Here is a 15,378-nt window from a genome sequence, read left to right as displayed (position 1 = left end):
GTACTTGTCGAATCGGAGGGTGTGAAAATATGTCCTCGGGTTCGTGCCGCGTGTATTTGCAACGCCCCAGGCTCGTTGAGTTCATCCATTTTCTTGACGACTGCTTAGGTAGCACTGACACAGTTTGTTCCTGACTCTATGGCGCTACTATCTAATTCGAAAGCCTCGCTGTATGCTGCTTTTCCTGCACGTCGGGACAAAGTACATGCAAACAGCAAGGATAGATCGTATACCATGTCGTTCTTCAACCACTGTTTCTTCTAAGGGAAAATCTACCCTATCGACACTCTGATCTAGTTTTCGACCTTCCTCAAGTCGGAAATGCAGATATGCTACAAGTAAGGTTGCTGTTCCGAGTACCGTGAGAAGGATATTGAAAATGAGGCTAGATATGTTGGTCACTCCTTGATTGGCTAGTGCTTCCCCGAGTGCGAGGGAGTCGGCCATGGAGTTATTTAAAGCTACGGATGGCATCTTAGAAATGTGAGGGGGATAGCGCGAAATTGTGAGAAGAGGGTGTGGTTAATTCCAAGAAAGTGTGAGGTTTTGTTCGCACATTTAACTTTCACTGCCTTGATGTCACGCTCAGGAAACAGATGATCAGGTCCACGAGAGGCTTCGGGGCCAAAACGTCAACCCCACCCCAGCTGGCCAGAGCTCGGCGCTTGGTGGGGGCCCTGTGTAAAGTTATGCGGCTGTAGGCCTTGTCATTCAGTGCCCCTGGACCGTCGGGTAGAGCTCCAGCACTGCGAGTGGTGTTTTCCATCTAATGGCTGCCAGTTGCATCATCTCTGCAGGATCTGTACTCCTTCAGCCACATATCATCTTGTGCGAATTGTTGCAGGTCATCTGAGACTCTTAGAACGAATAGCTGATGTGTTGTCCCTCTTCGGATGCTGATTGTGACATTCCTCAAACCTTCATGGACGAAAGGCCTACACCAAAACAACTTTTGCTGAACAGCATAGTAACTATTCCGGATCATGGTTTATGGTGGGCTCGGCTCTATGAACTCCTTTGTTAGGCCTCGAAAGCTTACTTCGGATTTTCAAAGTTGGAACAGTCATCAGGCATGCGAGTCTTTTTCACTTCTCTCGCAGCTTGCCTCGAAGGCAAACAAGATTGGAATAATTATGATGGCTTTTTTCGGTTATCGTGAATTGAGGATGTATCGCCGCCAGCATTTAATGAGTGTCTTATGCCCACACAACCCGGTCATGCATATCTGTTCTGAGCCTCCTAGCCCTGTCCTGCGCGCACTTCCCGATAGTCCTTGCCCTCTAAACCTGGATAGGGGTAGATGGGATACACATTATGAATAGTTTACTTAAGCTGACTGGATGCCAGCGTATTCAGAGGGATGAGAAGAAATCGCGAGTTACTGCATCTGCTAAGCATGTTGAGACATAGCTGAGGATACAACTATTCACCTCCTTCGCTGAATTATTAGTTGGTAGTAGGTTCTATGGACAACATCCTAACACCCGCTCTCGCCATGGTCCTTAGCGGGCGTGAATATGGGGTGGGTGTACCACCACGAATTTAATTATGGTATGGATTTGGCTTTTGCACTCGAGCCTAGATGAAAAATTTCACTAGCTGCAGCAGCGAATGGAGATAAGGTTAACTCGGGGAGTTAGGAACCAGTGGCTGGAGCTACACCTGTAGGTATGCTGGATGAAGAAGGTAATTGAGATATTGCAGGTAGATTGCTGGCGCTCCCACCACTAGGTGGCGCTGCAGCGGCACTGAATTGAACGCTGACTACTCATTCGTAACTGGAGGGAAGGTGCGAGCTCTACTAAGTGGAGTCATAGTTGTCCTTGAAACAGCTGCTTGATACGGTTGCTGTGACGGGTCCAAGGGAGAGGGAACATAAGTCTGTTTGATGTTGTTGTTGAAGTTTAGAAATGACGCTGGGACAACGATACTTTCCTAATAAGATATTAAAGCGTCCAGGATGCGCCCTGTGCAGTCATCATTCATGATTTCCTTCCTCAATGGTCGGGCACCATAGTACAAAGTCACTGGCTGTGTGATATTGACTGCTTCCACAGGAGAAAGGTTCTACCAGCCTCCAGGGAGCAGGATTGGAATGCCTAGCTATGGATATTTAAGAAGATCAGGAGGGTGGAATTCTTGAAGGCTGTTGGAAGGATAAGAGCCTCCCGGGGGTGGGGTGATCTTGGCAGCAGGGACTACCTTGGTCAGGTGGGTGCGTTTGGCGGGAGGGTTGAGTACGAGAATTGCTATGGCCGTAACTAAACATAGCCATATCTGCACGACCGGGCGAGGAACAATAGAGGCTCGAGGGAAGACAACAAGAATTGAGGAACAAAGGCAACGATCAATGGACAGAGGTTTTTTTGTCCGAAGATAGAGATGATTCATGACAAAAGAATAAATTCCCCAAAATTCTCCCGTAGTTGCTGCTTTCATCTCGGACGACTGAAGGCGCACACTTTCTCTGGATTTCGACGAATCCCATGGGCGCAATGCACTGCTTTCGCATACCGGTTACTTAGTGGATCCGCCTCTAGTAAACGTGTTTGAGTTTTTCACCAACCTCTAAAGCATATCCATGGCAGGCGACTTCATGGACGGGCTGCAGTCGCCACTCATTTACAGCATACAGTCAGACGGGTGGGTATAGAGACCAAATGGGATAGAAGACGAAGGTGTTTATACTTCCGGGGAGGTTGAAGTCATTTTAGCAGGGTATGGGTGTCGAGTATGCCCTTCTCTGCTTCTCACGGGGGATTTGTCTAAGAAGTTTTCAGAATGCTCTGGCGCTGAGGCGTGATATCCCACTTGAGCAAGACGAAATTGATCCGGAGAGGCAATAGATCGCAGATCACGACGAGAATCTCTATGCCTTGCTGCTAGATTTCATCTGAGGTCCTGGACCACCACTTGGCATCCAGGATTGAGGACCGCACTACGGAAGACACTCATTGGAGAATTTGGAGTATGGCCATAGGTTGGTTTGTGGGTACTTTAGAGAAGGAATTCGATGCGAAGGAAAAGAGTCCTAAGACATGGCGAAGTAGGCTGAATTTGGGTTGTTGAGTGAGATCTGAGAGGGCTCATAGGTTCGCAGCTCTAAATATAGTTAGCGTTACAGTAGGGGCCAACAAAATTCCGATGCGTTCACGCCTCCGCCTGGGCTAATTTATGCTTAAAACAGGCGCCAAGACAAGAGCGCGTGACTTCAATTTGGACAGTGAATCCTTCGAAATTAAAGCCTTCATTTCCTTCCGCCCCTTCTTGATTTCCGTCACTCCTTTGGCCGCCCCGCCACGCTCTTTTGGCTACGACGCCGCACCCTTTTATTTTCAGCGCGCAGTTTCACGCGTCTCTTCGCTTTTCCGACTTTACTTTGTATTTCTCTAATACTGCTTTGTCGTAATGGAGTCCGAATCCCCTCAAACCTTCCGCGAGAGACTGGATGCTGGCGAGGAGTATTGGAGGTGGAAGTGCGGCCTACGCACGGTTCTAGTTGTTATTGGGCTCATCGGGATAGGGTGCATGGCCTGGGCGACTCAATACGCTGCAAGAGGCCCTTATACATACCAGTTGGACGACAGTTGGACCATATGCTGGACTCTGATCACCGTATGCATCTCCCTTCGTGTTCTGCCCTACAAAATCACTAATGAAGTTTCCATGTAGTTCAGTTTGACCGTCGTCTGGTGCCTCGTCGCCCTCCTTGTTCTATTCCTGAGACGCCCACCCGCCCCCGTTCACCCCGGTGTGGCAGTAGGCCTCGACCTCGTCATCTGGCTCGCCTACATCCCTACTGCTCTATTCGCTATCGTCGGCGTTATGAATGTCCTAAACTTTGGCTCAGACGGCACCATTGCAAATTACTCGTCGTACGGATACTACACACAAGCATCAAATGGGACATGGGTCTGGCACCAAACAGATTACGACTCCTATTATAACAGGACGAGAACGTGCGATGAAGGGTACTACTACAGATACGATAGCTATGGTTTCAGCTCTTGTGCAGAGGAGGACGCCTATGTGAACGGGCTCTGGGCAGGGAAAAACCGCCGGGCAGGAGTTGAGATGACGGGTGTGGTATGCCAATTCTTGGGCTTGCTGTTGCATCTAGCCCTGTTCATATGGGCTTGCGTGGATACACACAGGAGAAACTCGAGGAAAGTCAGCAAAGAAGCAGAAAAACTTGCGGCAAACATTGTTATGAGTATGGTGCGCAGCGGAGCCGTGGTCCAGAATCCCGGCACAAGTCCACAGGCCTTCCCATACCCTCAGCAGCCATATCCTACATTTACTGGCACCCCCACTGCCCCTGGCCCAGCTCCGATACTACAACCTGCATCTACTGGTACGGTAAGGAGCCCCGGCTCAGCTCCGGTGCCACCAGCTCCGGTTCCACCAGCTCCAGTGCCACCACCTCAGGCTGTGACCAATGAGAAAGTCGAGCAATCTGCGCGATTTGCATGATTATCTCATGGGCGAGGCATCAAATTTAATACATAATTCTTAGTGATAGTTACATAGACATATTTAGCCCTTTCCGCCTTGATTCTTCATTGATTTTGGTGTATTTGAGCGCCTTTTTTGGCTACCTTCGCTACAGAAGAGAACATCCTTGGGAGCGGCGAAGAGATAGTCACGTGTACACGCCCTTTCTCTTCTAAGGTCTGCGGCGTAGCCTCGCTCAGCCCCGGTAGCTCTTCCACTTGTTGTCAAACACGCATCTCCGCCAACGGCCTTCAGTGCATCTATAGCACCTAACAACTGCTACGCCGTTGAGGCGCAAGTCCCGCTCAATTCCGATCTCTTCAGGCAACATCATTATCGAACCATCTTCCACTTCACCAATATCAAGGTGTGGTTTTGGGTCTGACTCAATTCTACCTCACCATGACCATGTATCTATGTAGTCTCTAAGCACTCCTCATCCCTGTTCCTGGAGATATTTGACTACCCCTTCTAGTAGGACACGGCTATGTGAGACCTACGTTCCGTCCATGGAAGATCTGTGAAAGCATGCTCCTCCTTGTTCTATATTTGTACACTCGGTCTGCACCGGAGTCCCCAACATTTCCACCAACCTGGGACATGAGTTATTAGCTGCATCGCAACCGAAAATGATTCTGAATAGCCCGGATACCCGTCGTCTTATATAAATGGAGTACGGGTGTAGAAAGTACTCGCTATTTAGCTCTTGATCCTCCTTCCCATTCAGTGCTTCATTAACTCAAACGGGCATCTTTGCGTAGTACTTCGCAGACTCTCTACGTTGATGGCGTCTAAGCTTTTGTTCCTCCACGCAGCTCTTCTCGGGGTCGCCACAGCGATCCAGAATCCTAGTGCTGGAATCAAGAATAATTTCAGTTCTGAAAGACGGCACCTCACCACCATTCAAATCATCGATGGCCTCGGAAATCGTACTGTTGCCTACAAGCGAGTCGGCAATGGCATGGTCGTCATTGACAGCGATATCGCCTACGCAGAGGAATATCTATTGAGCAAGGCCGTGGGCCAGTACCAGAAACGCGCACATTCAGTCCACGAGACTAACGATTCCGTGGGCACCGTTTGGCCTAACAGCGAAGTGTTTTATAAATATGACTCCGAGGAAGTTAAGAGCAAATTGAAGTCTACAGTGGAAGAGGCAATACAGCGCTGGCAGGCTGCAGTGCCTTGTCTGAAGTTCACGGAGAAATCTATTGATGCTTCTTGGAAAGGCGTCGTGACCATATCTCAGAGCAAGGACTCGGGAGAACACGGTTCTCTAGGGTACCAACCAAATTACCTCATGATAATGGCACTTAGTCCTGGAAGCGGTCCAAATGAGACAACTCACGAACTTGTATAGTTCTTCACTTCTTTTCTTCCTCTAAATGAAATGTTGACACTTCCCTGTAGGGTCACATCCTCGGCCTCCGCCACGAGCACCAGCGCTGGGACCGTGAGAATTACACGCACTTCAACTGTGAGGCACTACCTGTTACATCAGATTGTAACCCTTGCCTCAAAGAACCGACCGATTGCTGCGGTCCGTCATGCGATGTTAGTTTACTTCTTATATTCGATCTGTATCTATAAAAAGAATTCGTCTTGACAAAAGCTCTAGTTTAACATAATTCCTTTCGACCAATCATACAGCACACAGGATGGCGATGCCTGCGGAGGTGCATACGATCTCAACTCTCTCATGCACTACCCACGCTTTGCTGGTGCTGTCAAAGGGAAACTGACCTTTACGAAAGGGCCGGATTTCTTCCCACCTACTCCAAGTGAAGGTGATATATGCCGCATCAAGAAGCTCTATAACTGCCATCCTCCACCTCCATCCTCTCTAAGCTCTCGAAGCCTCTCAAACCTTCCAAGCTCTTCAAGCACTCTAAGGACCGCAAGCCTTCCACACCCTCAAAGCACCTCGAAACCTCGCAGTAACTCAGACTCTGCAAGCACCTCAAGCTTTCCAAGCACTGCCAGCCTTCCAACCCCTCTAAGCCTCCCAAGCCCCTCGAGCACCTCAAGCCCTCCAAGCATCGCAAACCCTCCAAACCCTCCAAACCCTCCAAACTCAACATGTCCTGGTTACTGTCAACCCTACCCTAAGACTAATGACTGCCACCTCCCCTGTATACCAATTTTAGGGGAAATCAAGTGGTGTGTTTGCACCTCCGGCTACAAATCATGCTTCCCAGATAATGACACCAAGCATCAATGGAGGGTGAGATATCCAGAGTTACAAGATAGAGTTTGGCTAGCTGAAGGGGTTCAATGCGATACGCGCTGTGAGTATCCCGATTGCTCAGAGGTTTCCTTTCTTGACGATGCTTGTTGGAATAATAGCAACTGAGTACGAGGAGAGGAGATGCCATTGACGCGCAGTGCGAGTTTGGGCTTCGATACTCTGCTCTTTTTTGTATTGTTAGCATTTGTCCTTCTTTTAGTAAAATCCTTCTATGCCTTGTTACAAAGGATGACAGATTTAGCGGCTCTGATCAGGTGGTTGTGATTGATGCTAAAAATTCCCCATGGAGCAACCATCTGCAAGCTAAGCCTAAATTGAAACAGCCATCACTCTAGCTTCCAACATTGGATCAACGCTAACTTTCAATTCCTCGTGTGTCTAAGGATATCTTTCCCTCCAGCAATTGAATACTAGGGAGAGTAGTGGGCACGGCTTGCACAATGCGACTTCCCCCCGTCATTGCTGACGACAACATCAATTCATCTGATACGTGGGATCTCGCAAAGTTTCCCCGCAATTTACTTGCACGTACAAGAAACCCTAATTCACGGAAACGGCAGGGCATCTATTGAGCTATCCAATGCAAACATGAACGAACAAATGGTGGTAGAACTAGATTTCATACAGTCGCCCTTTAGCACGAACCCATACGATCCGAAGTAAAAATGACATCCTGTCACAAAACTTGAACCAGATATAACAAATCGTAGTCATTTCAAGAGCTTTACAAATTTGAGAAGACCACAAGGAATGGCAATGGACCCGGTTGAGCGGTGAGGCCATTTCGTGCAGGCCATCGAAAACCCTAGGGATAGGAGACTTGGGTATTAAGCGGAGCTTGGAAGCTAGGGCGTTCCAAAGATTTAGTTAGATAAAACAGCGGCACCATTTCCAATAGCCATGGTATCAGAGAGAGGGCTCCTGAGGGTCGTATGTTGATGGTTGGGGCGAGGGCGAGGCAGTGCTGTGCTATGCCGAGTGCTGGACGTGACAAGAACATGGAGATGTTGGGATTGAGTGGAAAGGTAGAGGGTGAGAAAAAGGGAGACGGGGAAGAAGGGTAAGCAGAACAACTATAATCACAGAGTTACTTCCACTACCGCTGATGACTGCTTGCCAAGCACGATTACACCACGCGACGACGGCAGTCCACCAACCCCCAATGACTAATCTCATGAGAGTAACGCGGACCTGGTCGATCTACTGAATTATTACAAACGATGCAGGAATCAATGACTGTGTAGAATACGTATTAATTCCCTTGTTCTAAACGAGAGGAAAAGTTACCAGAGATTCGGAAGGGACAAAAGATGATAGAATTGAGGAACAGATAGTCTTTTCTAGAAGCCCTAGGGATGAACTCGGTACTGGAAGTTCTGTTACTCTTTGTTGTGATTCATAGGGTGAGAATGAATAACTACGTGACCATTAGGCAGCCTACGAAGAGGAAATATGGAATTATCACTTCCTATAACTGCCGGAAACTGAAAGACCCATGGAAACAGAAGGGGATAAGATAACTTCCTTGACTCTGGTGTTTTGGCACTTGCAAAGAGCTCCTTTACTACGTTCCACCAGGTATCTCGCTTGCGGAAAGAGAATTCCTCCAATTCCTCAAGGAGCGTGGAATGTATCGCGGTAGGAATCTCGTCATAATGCAGCCCTTAATCCCTGATCTATCGACATTGAGGAAGGGACATTGTGTTACTGCTTCATCATTCGAAGGCTTCAGAGACAGTAAATATCGAGAGGCTAATCAGTGTCCTCTCCCGAATCCCGGACAGAATACGTCGAGGCATAGGAAATAAGGGATTGGGTGCGAAATGCCTAGAAGGGAACTTCACCTGGCGAAGAAAATTGGCTTTTTAAAAACTAGCTACTTCAATACTTGTAGCTGATCTGATGGCAGACATTTGAAAGGAGATTTGTACTTACACTTTTACGGTAAGGCTAAGAAAGGACGCAAGAGTTGAAATTTGAAGAACGGGAATGAATAGTAGTGAAGAATTTCCCACGAAGAAAGGGAGCGATCCAAGTACTCAAGGGCTAGTCTAGCATTCTATTGTTCTAGCTCACTCCGCTTTTCTTAGCGTTGTGATCTTGGGGCCAAAGGAATGGAGGATAGACTAATACGTTCGAGAGGCTCGTGGTAGATGCCATTGAAGATAAAGACGTCCGGATGGACATCGAACTTGTAAGCAGAGCCAATGGGGGCAGAATACCCAATAAAAGACATGGAAGAGTGATTCTTAGGACGGTGTCGAAGAATTCGGGGCGAAGCGGAGGGTCGAAGAGGACGACGGGGTTACTCGCGCATTATGCAGCAAGAAGAGTGGCGTAGACTCTCATACGGCCGGGGGAAGCACTAGGTTGGATTCGATTGTTATGTTCTTGTGGCTCTCCACTTACTATGACAGATGCCCCTTGCCCACAAGGTTTCGCAAACTTTTCCGCTTTTTCTCCTAGATGCGGATTGGTGCTGTTGAGCCGCGTCCTTCATTCCAAGGCTGAGCGAAGTGGAGGAAGGATGGTGAATGTAAGACGCGTGTCGCACGGACGGTGCATCCTCCCGAGCTCGTCGAAGCGAGCACACCAATCAGAACAAAGGCAAATCCCAGATGGGTTTAGCGGACCTATTCTCGTCCATGAACTTTTGCAGAATCATTTCGCAACCCTACGAGGCTTGGCTCTGTATACACAACTTGCTGAGACACCTGCTTCACTATTCGGTCTGAATTTGACCAGCTGGTTCTCCTTGAAATTTAACTTTTGCTTCCAGGTGATATAAAGTAAGGCCCCTGCCCTTCAATGGATACAGTTACTTGATTGCCAGGCTCACATAATACGCTGCCATTATGTTGTTTGTCGCTAAAGTCTCCATATTTACTCCTTTCCTCTCGCTGCTTTCTTATGCGTCTGGTTCTCCCTCCAGCTATTCCAATATTGACTCGAAGGTGGCTCCAGGGGCGACCATATCATATAAGCAAGTATGTATCTACACCACGGTGAGGCACTCAACATACTGACAGATCATAGACATGTATCTGTGAGACAACGCCAGGTGTAAAAGCTTTCAGCGGGTACATCCATCTACCAAATGCCCTGCTCTCAGATTCCGGAGGTGCTACACCTTACAATGCAAGCATGTTCTTCTGGTACTTTGAATCTCGCAACGACCCAAAATCCGCCCCTTTATCCCTCTACCTCGGTGGAGGCCCCGGCACAAACTCCCTCGGTGGTGCAACGTTCGAGAATGGGCCCTGCTACATCAACGCGGACTCCAATAGCACAACACTCAACCCTTGGTCTTGGAACAACAACGTCAATATGCTGTATATTGACCAGCCGGCACAAGTTGGCTTCTCATATGATGAGCTTGTCGTCTCGACCTTGGATTTCCTTACTGGAAAGATTGGTGTGGCGAATGGAACTATTGAGACAAATGAGACATTTGTGACAGGTGTGCTACCCACGCAAAACATGGGTGCCTCAGCGAATACTACGGCAAACGCCGCAAGAATTTTGTGGAAATTTACCCAGATATGGACGCAGGAGTTTCCAGAATGGAAATCGACAAATGACCGCATCAGCATTTGGGCTAATTCCGTAAGATCCATCACTTAGGTATTCACAACTTACCCATGATAACATTCGTATAGTATGGTGGTCATTGGGCCCCCGGAGCAATGTCTCATTTCCAGAACCAAAACCGGAGGATCGAAAACGGCACGCTTGACGGGATCAGTGCAAAGCGCCTCCGTCTTGATACCCTTGGACTCTCAAACGGTTGCGTCGACGCCAAAATCGAAGCTCCATTCTACCCTGAGATGGCTTTCAACAACACATACGGTTTCAAAACCATCCCAGAAGACGCATATCACGAATCTCTTAACAATCTTACGAAGCCTGGCGGCTGCAACGATCTAATTGACCAATGCCGAGAGCTAGCCGTGTATGATCCCAGCAACGCAGGCGTGAATGAGACCGTGAATCAGGCTTGCGCGCTGGCGACCATGTACTGTTTCCAGTTCGTCCAAGGTGCATACGTAAATTTATCCGGTGTAAGCCATTCCCAGTTAGCCTCAGCCAAACTCTCCCTAACGATCCTTCAGCGAAGCGCTTTCGACATTTCCCTTACTAAACCAGCCGTCTTCCCACCTGAGTACATCATGGGATACATGAATCAGGAATGGGTGCAGAACGACCTCGGCGTCCCGTTAAATTTCTCCATTAGCGCAAGCTTTCTCGTCAACGTCATCTTCGGTGTCACAGGAGACCCTGTCAAGCTTACAATTGATACCATGAACTCTATTGCTGAGGGAGGTGTTAAAATAGCACTCGTTCACGGAGACAGGGATTACCGATGCAATTGTGAGTAATTCTTGAACAGTGCGAATCCTTGACTGGCTTCTAACATCTTCTTATAGGGCTCGGCGGTGAAGCCGTAAGCTTAGCATTGGAGTACCACTCGTCCTCCCAGTTCCGCTCTGCGGGCTACGAACCCATTACCACAAACTCCTCATATCAAGGTGGCGTCGTACGCCAACACGAGAAAATTTCCTTCTCCCGCGTATTCGACGCCGGTCATGCCGTTGGCGCCTATCAACCCGAAACTGTTTCACAGATATTCGATCGTGTTATGCTTGATAAAGATGTCGCTACTGGAAATGTGTCAATTTCCGTAGATGGGCATGGAAATTATAGTTCGAAGGGCCCCATGAGCAGTTTCGGGATCAAGAACACGCTGCCAGAGAGTCCGAAGAGTGAATGTTATGTCTGGGATGTGGTGAATACATGTACGGAGGAAGAGGTACTTGCGCTGGTTAATGGAACGGCGGTTCTGAAGGATTTTATCTTGACAGACGTTGTAGTTTAGATGTACCACTATTTTTTTTTATCATTCGTATGCCTCAACTACGAGGGGTCTAATTCTAGAGTGCCGCTAAAAATTGTGTTCACACACGTACGAAGGATTTCTTGATTGAATGCCGTTGATCCTTTTTCCGTATTCTTTACTACGTTAGCGAGGAAACACTCTTCACTCGATCCTCCGTTACAGTTATTTAAGACCCGGTTCTGGGAAAATCTACGAACAAGAGATATGTAAGTCTAGAAGGCTTCGTTAAGTCCGCTCCAAAACTTGCAGCACGCCTATTGCACTTTGCTTGCTCTTTGTTGTCAATCTCTATTAGAATAATGCTTCGCGAGCCACCTCTAACCTGCATATCTAGAGCAGCATTGCCCAGAGTATTTCTACCCCGCAAGTTCAAGAACTGTTGCTTTGCATACCTCTAACTTTCATGCTTGAGGAGCGATGTTTAGAAGGGCCGGTTATGGGAAATGTTCTTCTGCGCGGACCTACTCTGTGACGCCTGCATTTTCATCCGTCCATATATATCTTTATGCTCTGCTTGGTAGAAGGTTGAAATTTTGCCACTTGCAACGTACTCTGCTCATTATGGGGAGTGCTGCATGGAGGAGCTCTATATTGCGTACTTTGGGGGGCGTTTTTCTGCATGTAACCACTGCCATGGATATTATCATGGCAGGTTTTGCTCTTTGCAGCTCTTCCCTGGTGTTCTAGGGAATTTATTCTATCTATTCAAGCCGCCCTGAAAGGGTTAATAAAGGGTTGAACCGTGTGCCTCGACCCTGCATATCTTGAGAAACGCTGCTCTTCCTGCTTTACGTAGGTGGCGAGGCATTGCTCTGCTTTTTGTGTACGGTTTGAGGTGGGCTGCTCTGCGTACTTTTACCCTGCATTTTCTAGGAAACGTTTCTCTGCTTACTCTCCCTTGTTTAAGGGATATCTTTCTATATTGCACTCCCCAAGGGGTATGAGAGTCATTGATCTGGCTGTTTTGAGACTATCCGAAGGGGTGCGTGGCCCAAGCTGTACCGTCTGCAAGGGGAATCGTGGAGGCTATTATTGAGTTGAGAAATTAGCACTAGGTCGTCTTAAAACTACCCTTATGCGTCGTAACCAGCTAATCACTCCAAGGGCTACACTATCAAGATAAATCTAAAACGATTGGAGGATAAATTTCCGCGGAAAGGGGTGAGACTCATAAAATAAAGTTCTTTATTGGGATTGAGGATGCAGTAGAATAAATGATTTGTAGCCATCCTCCTCTGAGTAATATTTGTCTACACTCCCCTTCAGGGTTGAGCGCTGCTTCCCTGGAGAGTATTTTTTATGTACTCCCGTTTGGTTTTTGGAGAGGAAGTTGAGGGGAGTGGCTAAGGCACCAATGTCCTACAAGTAAGGAGAAGGACAAAGTTTCATTCTAGAACCTATCGTTTCGTGCAGGACGTAGAATTCCGGGTGGCATCTGAGGCCCACAAGGAGATTCAGGTTTACGTCGGTATTATTTTTCTTCTTGCCAAGGGCTGAGTATACTCGGTGAGGGACTGGAAGTCGGAGCGGATTTGGGAATTGCCTTTGGGCACGGCACACTTACTTCTAATACGGAACATTGTTAGGGATAAATCGGTCAAGGGTCTTGCTAGAATCAAGGAGGCCACTCGCATTGTATTTTCGTGATCACCAGCCTTGGAATTGGCGGTGAATACAGAGGGAAGACACGTGATAGTTCTTTCATCAGCGCTAAAATATAAAAGGTCTTCTTGGGCAGAATCAAAAGCCTAAAAATGCACGTTCTGATTGCGTTCCGGCTCTTAGCTGGTGGTTCCCCACAACTTGGAAATTTTGCAACGCTACGAGCAAGCACCTCAGCACCATGCTTCATGCTAATCGTCTCACCAAGAACCACCGACTTAGCCACAGGTACGCACAAAGAGTCGCAGTTTCTCATTAGCCGTCCATCAATTGTGAGAACTCGAAATATTCGAGACGTTCCTTTGACTTCCATTTCAAGACTCCGGTATCTGTGAAAGAGGCAGCTCCAGAGAGCGGCTCTTTCATTATAGAACCTTGCACACTGAACCCCTACCACCAAGTAACTTGGAGAGCAAAGGGCTCAAACAATTGAGCACCTCTTTACCGCCCAGCCGCCCAAAGCGACCCTAGTTCGCCCATTCAGGTCAGCCATTGAAACGCTCAGCAGCATGGGATGAGTTGAAATACTGAGAATGTAATGCTTAACAAATTAAGCACGATAGAAAAGAGCACTCCACCATCGAAACTTGGTGTTGGTAGTGTCGAAGGGTGGGGAAATTACAGTAGAGGGCTAGTAGTGATGGTTTTAGAAGAAGTTGAGGCTCAAATCTATCTAGCGGTCTTGCTCTCAGTCCAACTTCCGAACAAGTTCCAAGAATGCCGCATTGCTCAAAGAGCGGTCAATCTATTTGAGCAATACTATAGAGGAAAGTGCGTGCATTTTCCAGAGCAGCCAATTAGGTGATGCCGCGTCCTACCTGCCCGAAGATGATCTAGATGAAGCGAAGGACGTCGCGGGAGAAGCAAATAGTTAAAGTCGAAAACAAGCAGGTAAGCTGAAAGCATGCAAGAATGCACGGAAGGATTGTAAGGACATACGAGATGCTATTAAGAAAGAACAGGATGACCTGGATAAACGGAGACATGCCTCTAGACGAATACAACAGAGGCACCTTGGAGTGCAAACTGGTTATCCCCTGGACACGTATGATTTTGAACCAAGAACATTCCCTCCCGAGGAAACGGATCCATCCGGTATCGCACCCAAAGACATAAAGCTTCCATGGTACGATCCGGTTCGGATGCTACCTCTCTCGGATTGTTCAGACCGCTCATCTCGCCTGATTCATCCAAGATTATGCGGGGGAACGCGATCGAAAAGCTAATGAGGTCTGTGAGCGAATGCAAAATGCACAGTATGCACAGTCAAATCTTGACCGCTACGGCGCCACATATACCCAGTAATACCAACAATACATTCTCGCGCATGGCAGACACCCATGGGGCGGTCCGGGGGAAGCATTCGGACCAACTTACATTCGCCGAAGCAAGAACGCATGAAACAGCTCATCGAAGCTGAAGTGGTCTTGAAATTTTCAATAACGCAAGAAAATGCGGGTGGCATCCTGGGTAATTGAATTGCACTTTACTCAAAATAGTTTTCGAGTCGTCGGGGAATGGTTACAGGTGTGCCTCCCTATGTCGGAAGCGTTGCTCGCAGTTCCGATTGAATTCATGCTAGATTGCTCATTCATCATCTACGCCAATGACGGCATCCAGACGTTTAAGGAAATTCGGATTTTAAGTATCCCCGGTCCTAGTGTCAGCCAAGTAGCAAACAGGAAAGTGGGGGAATGGATGTGCTACATACATTTACGTTCAGGGGAACCCTGGATCGTGACATCCTCTTGAAGAGGGTGCACCACCTCTGGTAGCGTGCTGGAAGTGCCAGAAGTGATGGAATAGGCTATGCAATGGAATAGTCGATGAGATGCAGTCAAAAAGAAGTTTGGTCATTCGCTGACATAACAACCGTCACAGACTAACCGATTTCGCACTCGCAGTACCGGGAACCTTGGAGCGCTCCTTCGCGTATCCTCAAAACGTCAAGCAAGTGACCCGAATGACAGATTTTGACCGTACGAATTAATCTATCCCATGGCTTACGTCTTGCCGACTTTTCCCTATCAATATGTCAAGCATGACTCTCGGTCTGTGCCTTGGAGCGCTTCCAACG

General features: G+C 47.9%; 6 protein-coding genes across 6 annotated transcripts; 4 read left to right on the top strand and 2 right to left on the bottom strand.

The window, feature by feature from the left end:
- Positions 1–3,251: 3,251 nt before the first annotated feature.
- Positions 3,252–4,555, top strand: BDR25DRAFT_302613 (uncharacterized protein). Its single transcript, XM_033689834.1, has 2 exons — positions 3,252–3,615; positions 3,673–4,555. The coding sequence occupies exons 1-2, from the start codon at positions 3,409–3,411 to the stop codon at positions 4,471–4,473; spliced, it is 1,008 nt and encodes a 335-aa protein (XP_033549260.1). The 5' UTR covers positions 3,252–3,408; the 3' UTR covers positions 4,474–4,555.
- A 723-nt stretch (positions 4,556–5,278) lies between these two features.
- BDR25DRAFT_312958 (zincin) lies at positions 5,279–6,872 on the top strand (the record flags this gene model as incomplete). The annotated part of the gene is made up of 4 exons (XM_033691344.1): positions 5,279–5,848; positions 5,905–6,048; positions 6,113–6,782; positions 6,841–6,872. 4 exons carry the CDS (start codon positions 5,279–5,281, stop codon positions 6,870–6,872), a joined length of 1,416 nt encoding a protein of 471 aa, XP_033549259.1.
- Positions 6,873–6,979: 107 nt separating this feature from the next.
- BDR25DRAFT_353448 (uncharacterized protein) lies at positions 6,980–8,655 on the bottom strand (the record flags this gene model as incomplete). Its single annotated transcript, XM_033695172.1, has 12 exons — positions 6,980–7,012; positions 7,073–7,120; positions 7,173–7,239; positions 7,292–7,354; positions 7,413–7,579; positions 7,629–7,723; positions 7,792–7,942; positions 8,015–8,118; positions 8,169–8,405; positions 8,441–8,494; positions 8,525–8,569; positions 8,631–8,655. 12 exons carry the CDS (start codon positions 8,653–8,655, stop codon positions 6,980–6,982), a joined length of 1,089 nt encoding a protein of 362 aa, XP_033549258.1.
- Positions 8,656–9,597: 942 nt separating this feature from the next.
- Positions 9,598–11,618, top strand: BDR25DRAFT_333277 (alpha/beta-hydrolase; the record flags this gene model as incomplete). The annotated part of the gene is made up of 5 exons (XM_033692820.1): positions 9,598–9,729; positions 9,779–10,348; positions 10,402–10,803; positions 10,855–11,113; positions 11,170–11,618. 5 exons carry the CDS (start codon positions 9,598–9,600, stop codon positions 11,616–11,618), a joined length of 1,812 nt encoding a protein of 603 aa, XP_033549257.1.
- Positions 11,619–11,656: 38 nt separating this feature from the next.
- BDR25DRAFT_353446 (uncharacterized protein) lies at positions 11,657–13,812 on the bottom strand (the record flags this gene model as incomplete). Its single annotated transcript, XM_033695171.1, has 14 exons — positions 11,657–11,783; positions 11,813–12,031; positions 12,101–12,194; positions 12,239–12,309; positions 12,394–12,491; positions 12,568–12,609; positions 12,642–12,665; positions 12,752–12,889; positions 12,945–12,998; positions 13,056–13,182; positions 13,218–13,337; positions 13,400–13,552; positions 13,582–13,691; positions 13,729–13,812. 14 exons carry the CDS (start codon positions 13,810–13,812, stop codon positions 11,657–11,659), a joined length of 1,461 nt encoding a protein of 486 aa, XP_033549256.1.
- A 27-nt stretch (positions 13,813–13,839) lies between these two features.
- On the top strand, positions 13,840–15,259 carry BDR25DRAFT_353445 (uncharacterized protein; the record flags this gene model as incomplete). The annotated part of the gene is made up of 9 exons (XM_033695170.1): positions 13,840–13,902; positions 13,979–14,152; positions 14,213–14,462; positions 14,497–14,602; positions 14,662–14,771; positions 14,851–15,018; positions 15,056–15,095; positions 15,139–15,175; positions 15,206–15,259. 9 exons carry the CDS (start codon positions 13,840–13,842, stop codon positions 15,257–15,259), a joined length of 1,002 nt encoding a protein of 333 aa, XP_033549255.1.
- Between the last annotated feature and the right edge of the window lie 119 nt (positions 15,260–15,378).

The sequence above is a fragment of the Lindgomyces ingoldianus genome (assembly GCF_010093535.1).
Source record: "Lindgomyces ingoldianus strain ATCC 200398 unplaced genomic scaffold BDR25scaffold_11, whole genome shotgun sequence".
Taxonomy (NCBI): domain Eukaryota; kingdom Fungi; phylum Ascomycota; class Dothideomycetes; order Pleosporales; family Lindgomycetaceae; genus Lindgomyces; species Lindgomyces ingoldianus.
This window is presented reverse-complemented; position numbering and strand designations above follow the sequence as displayed.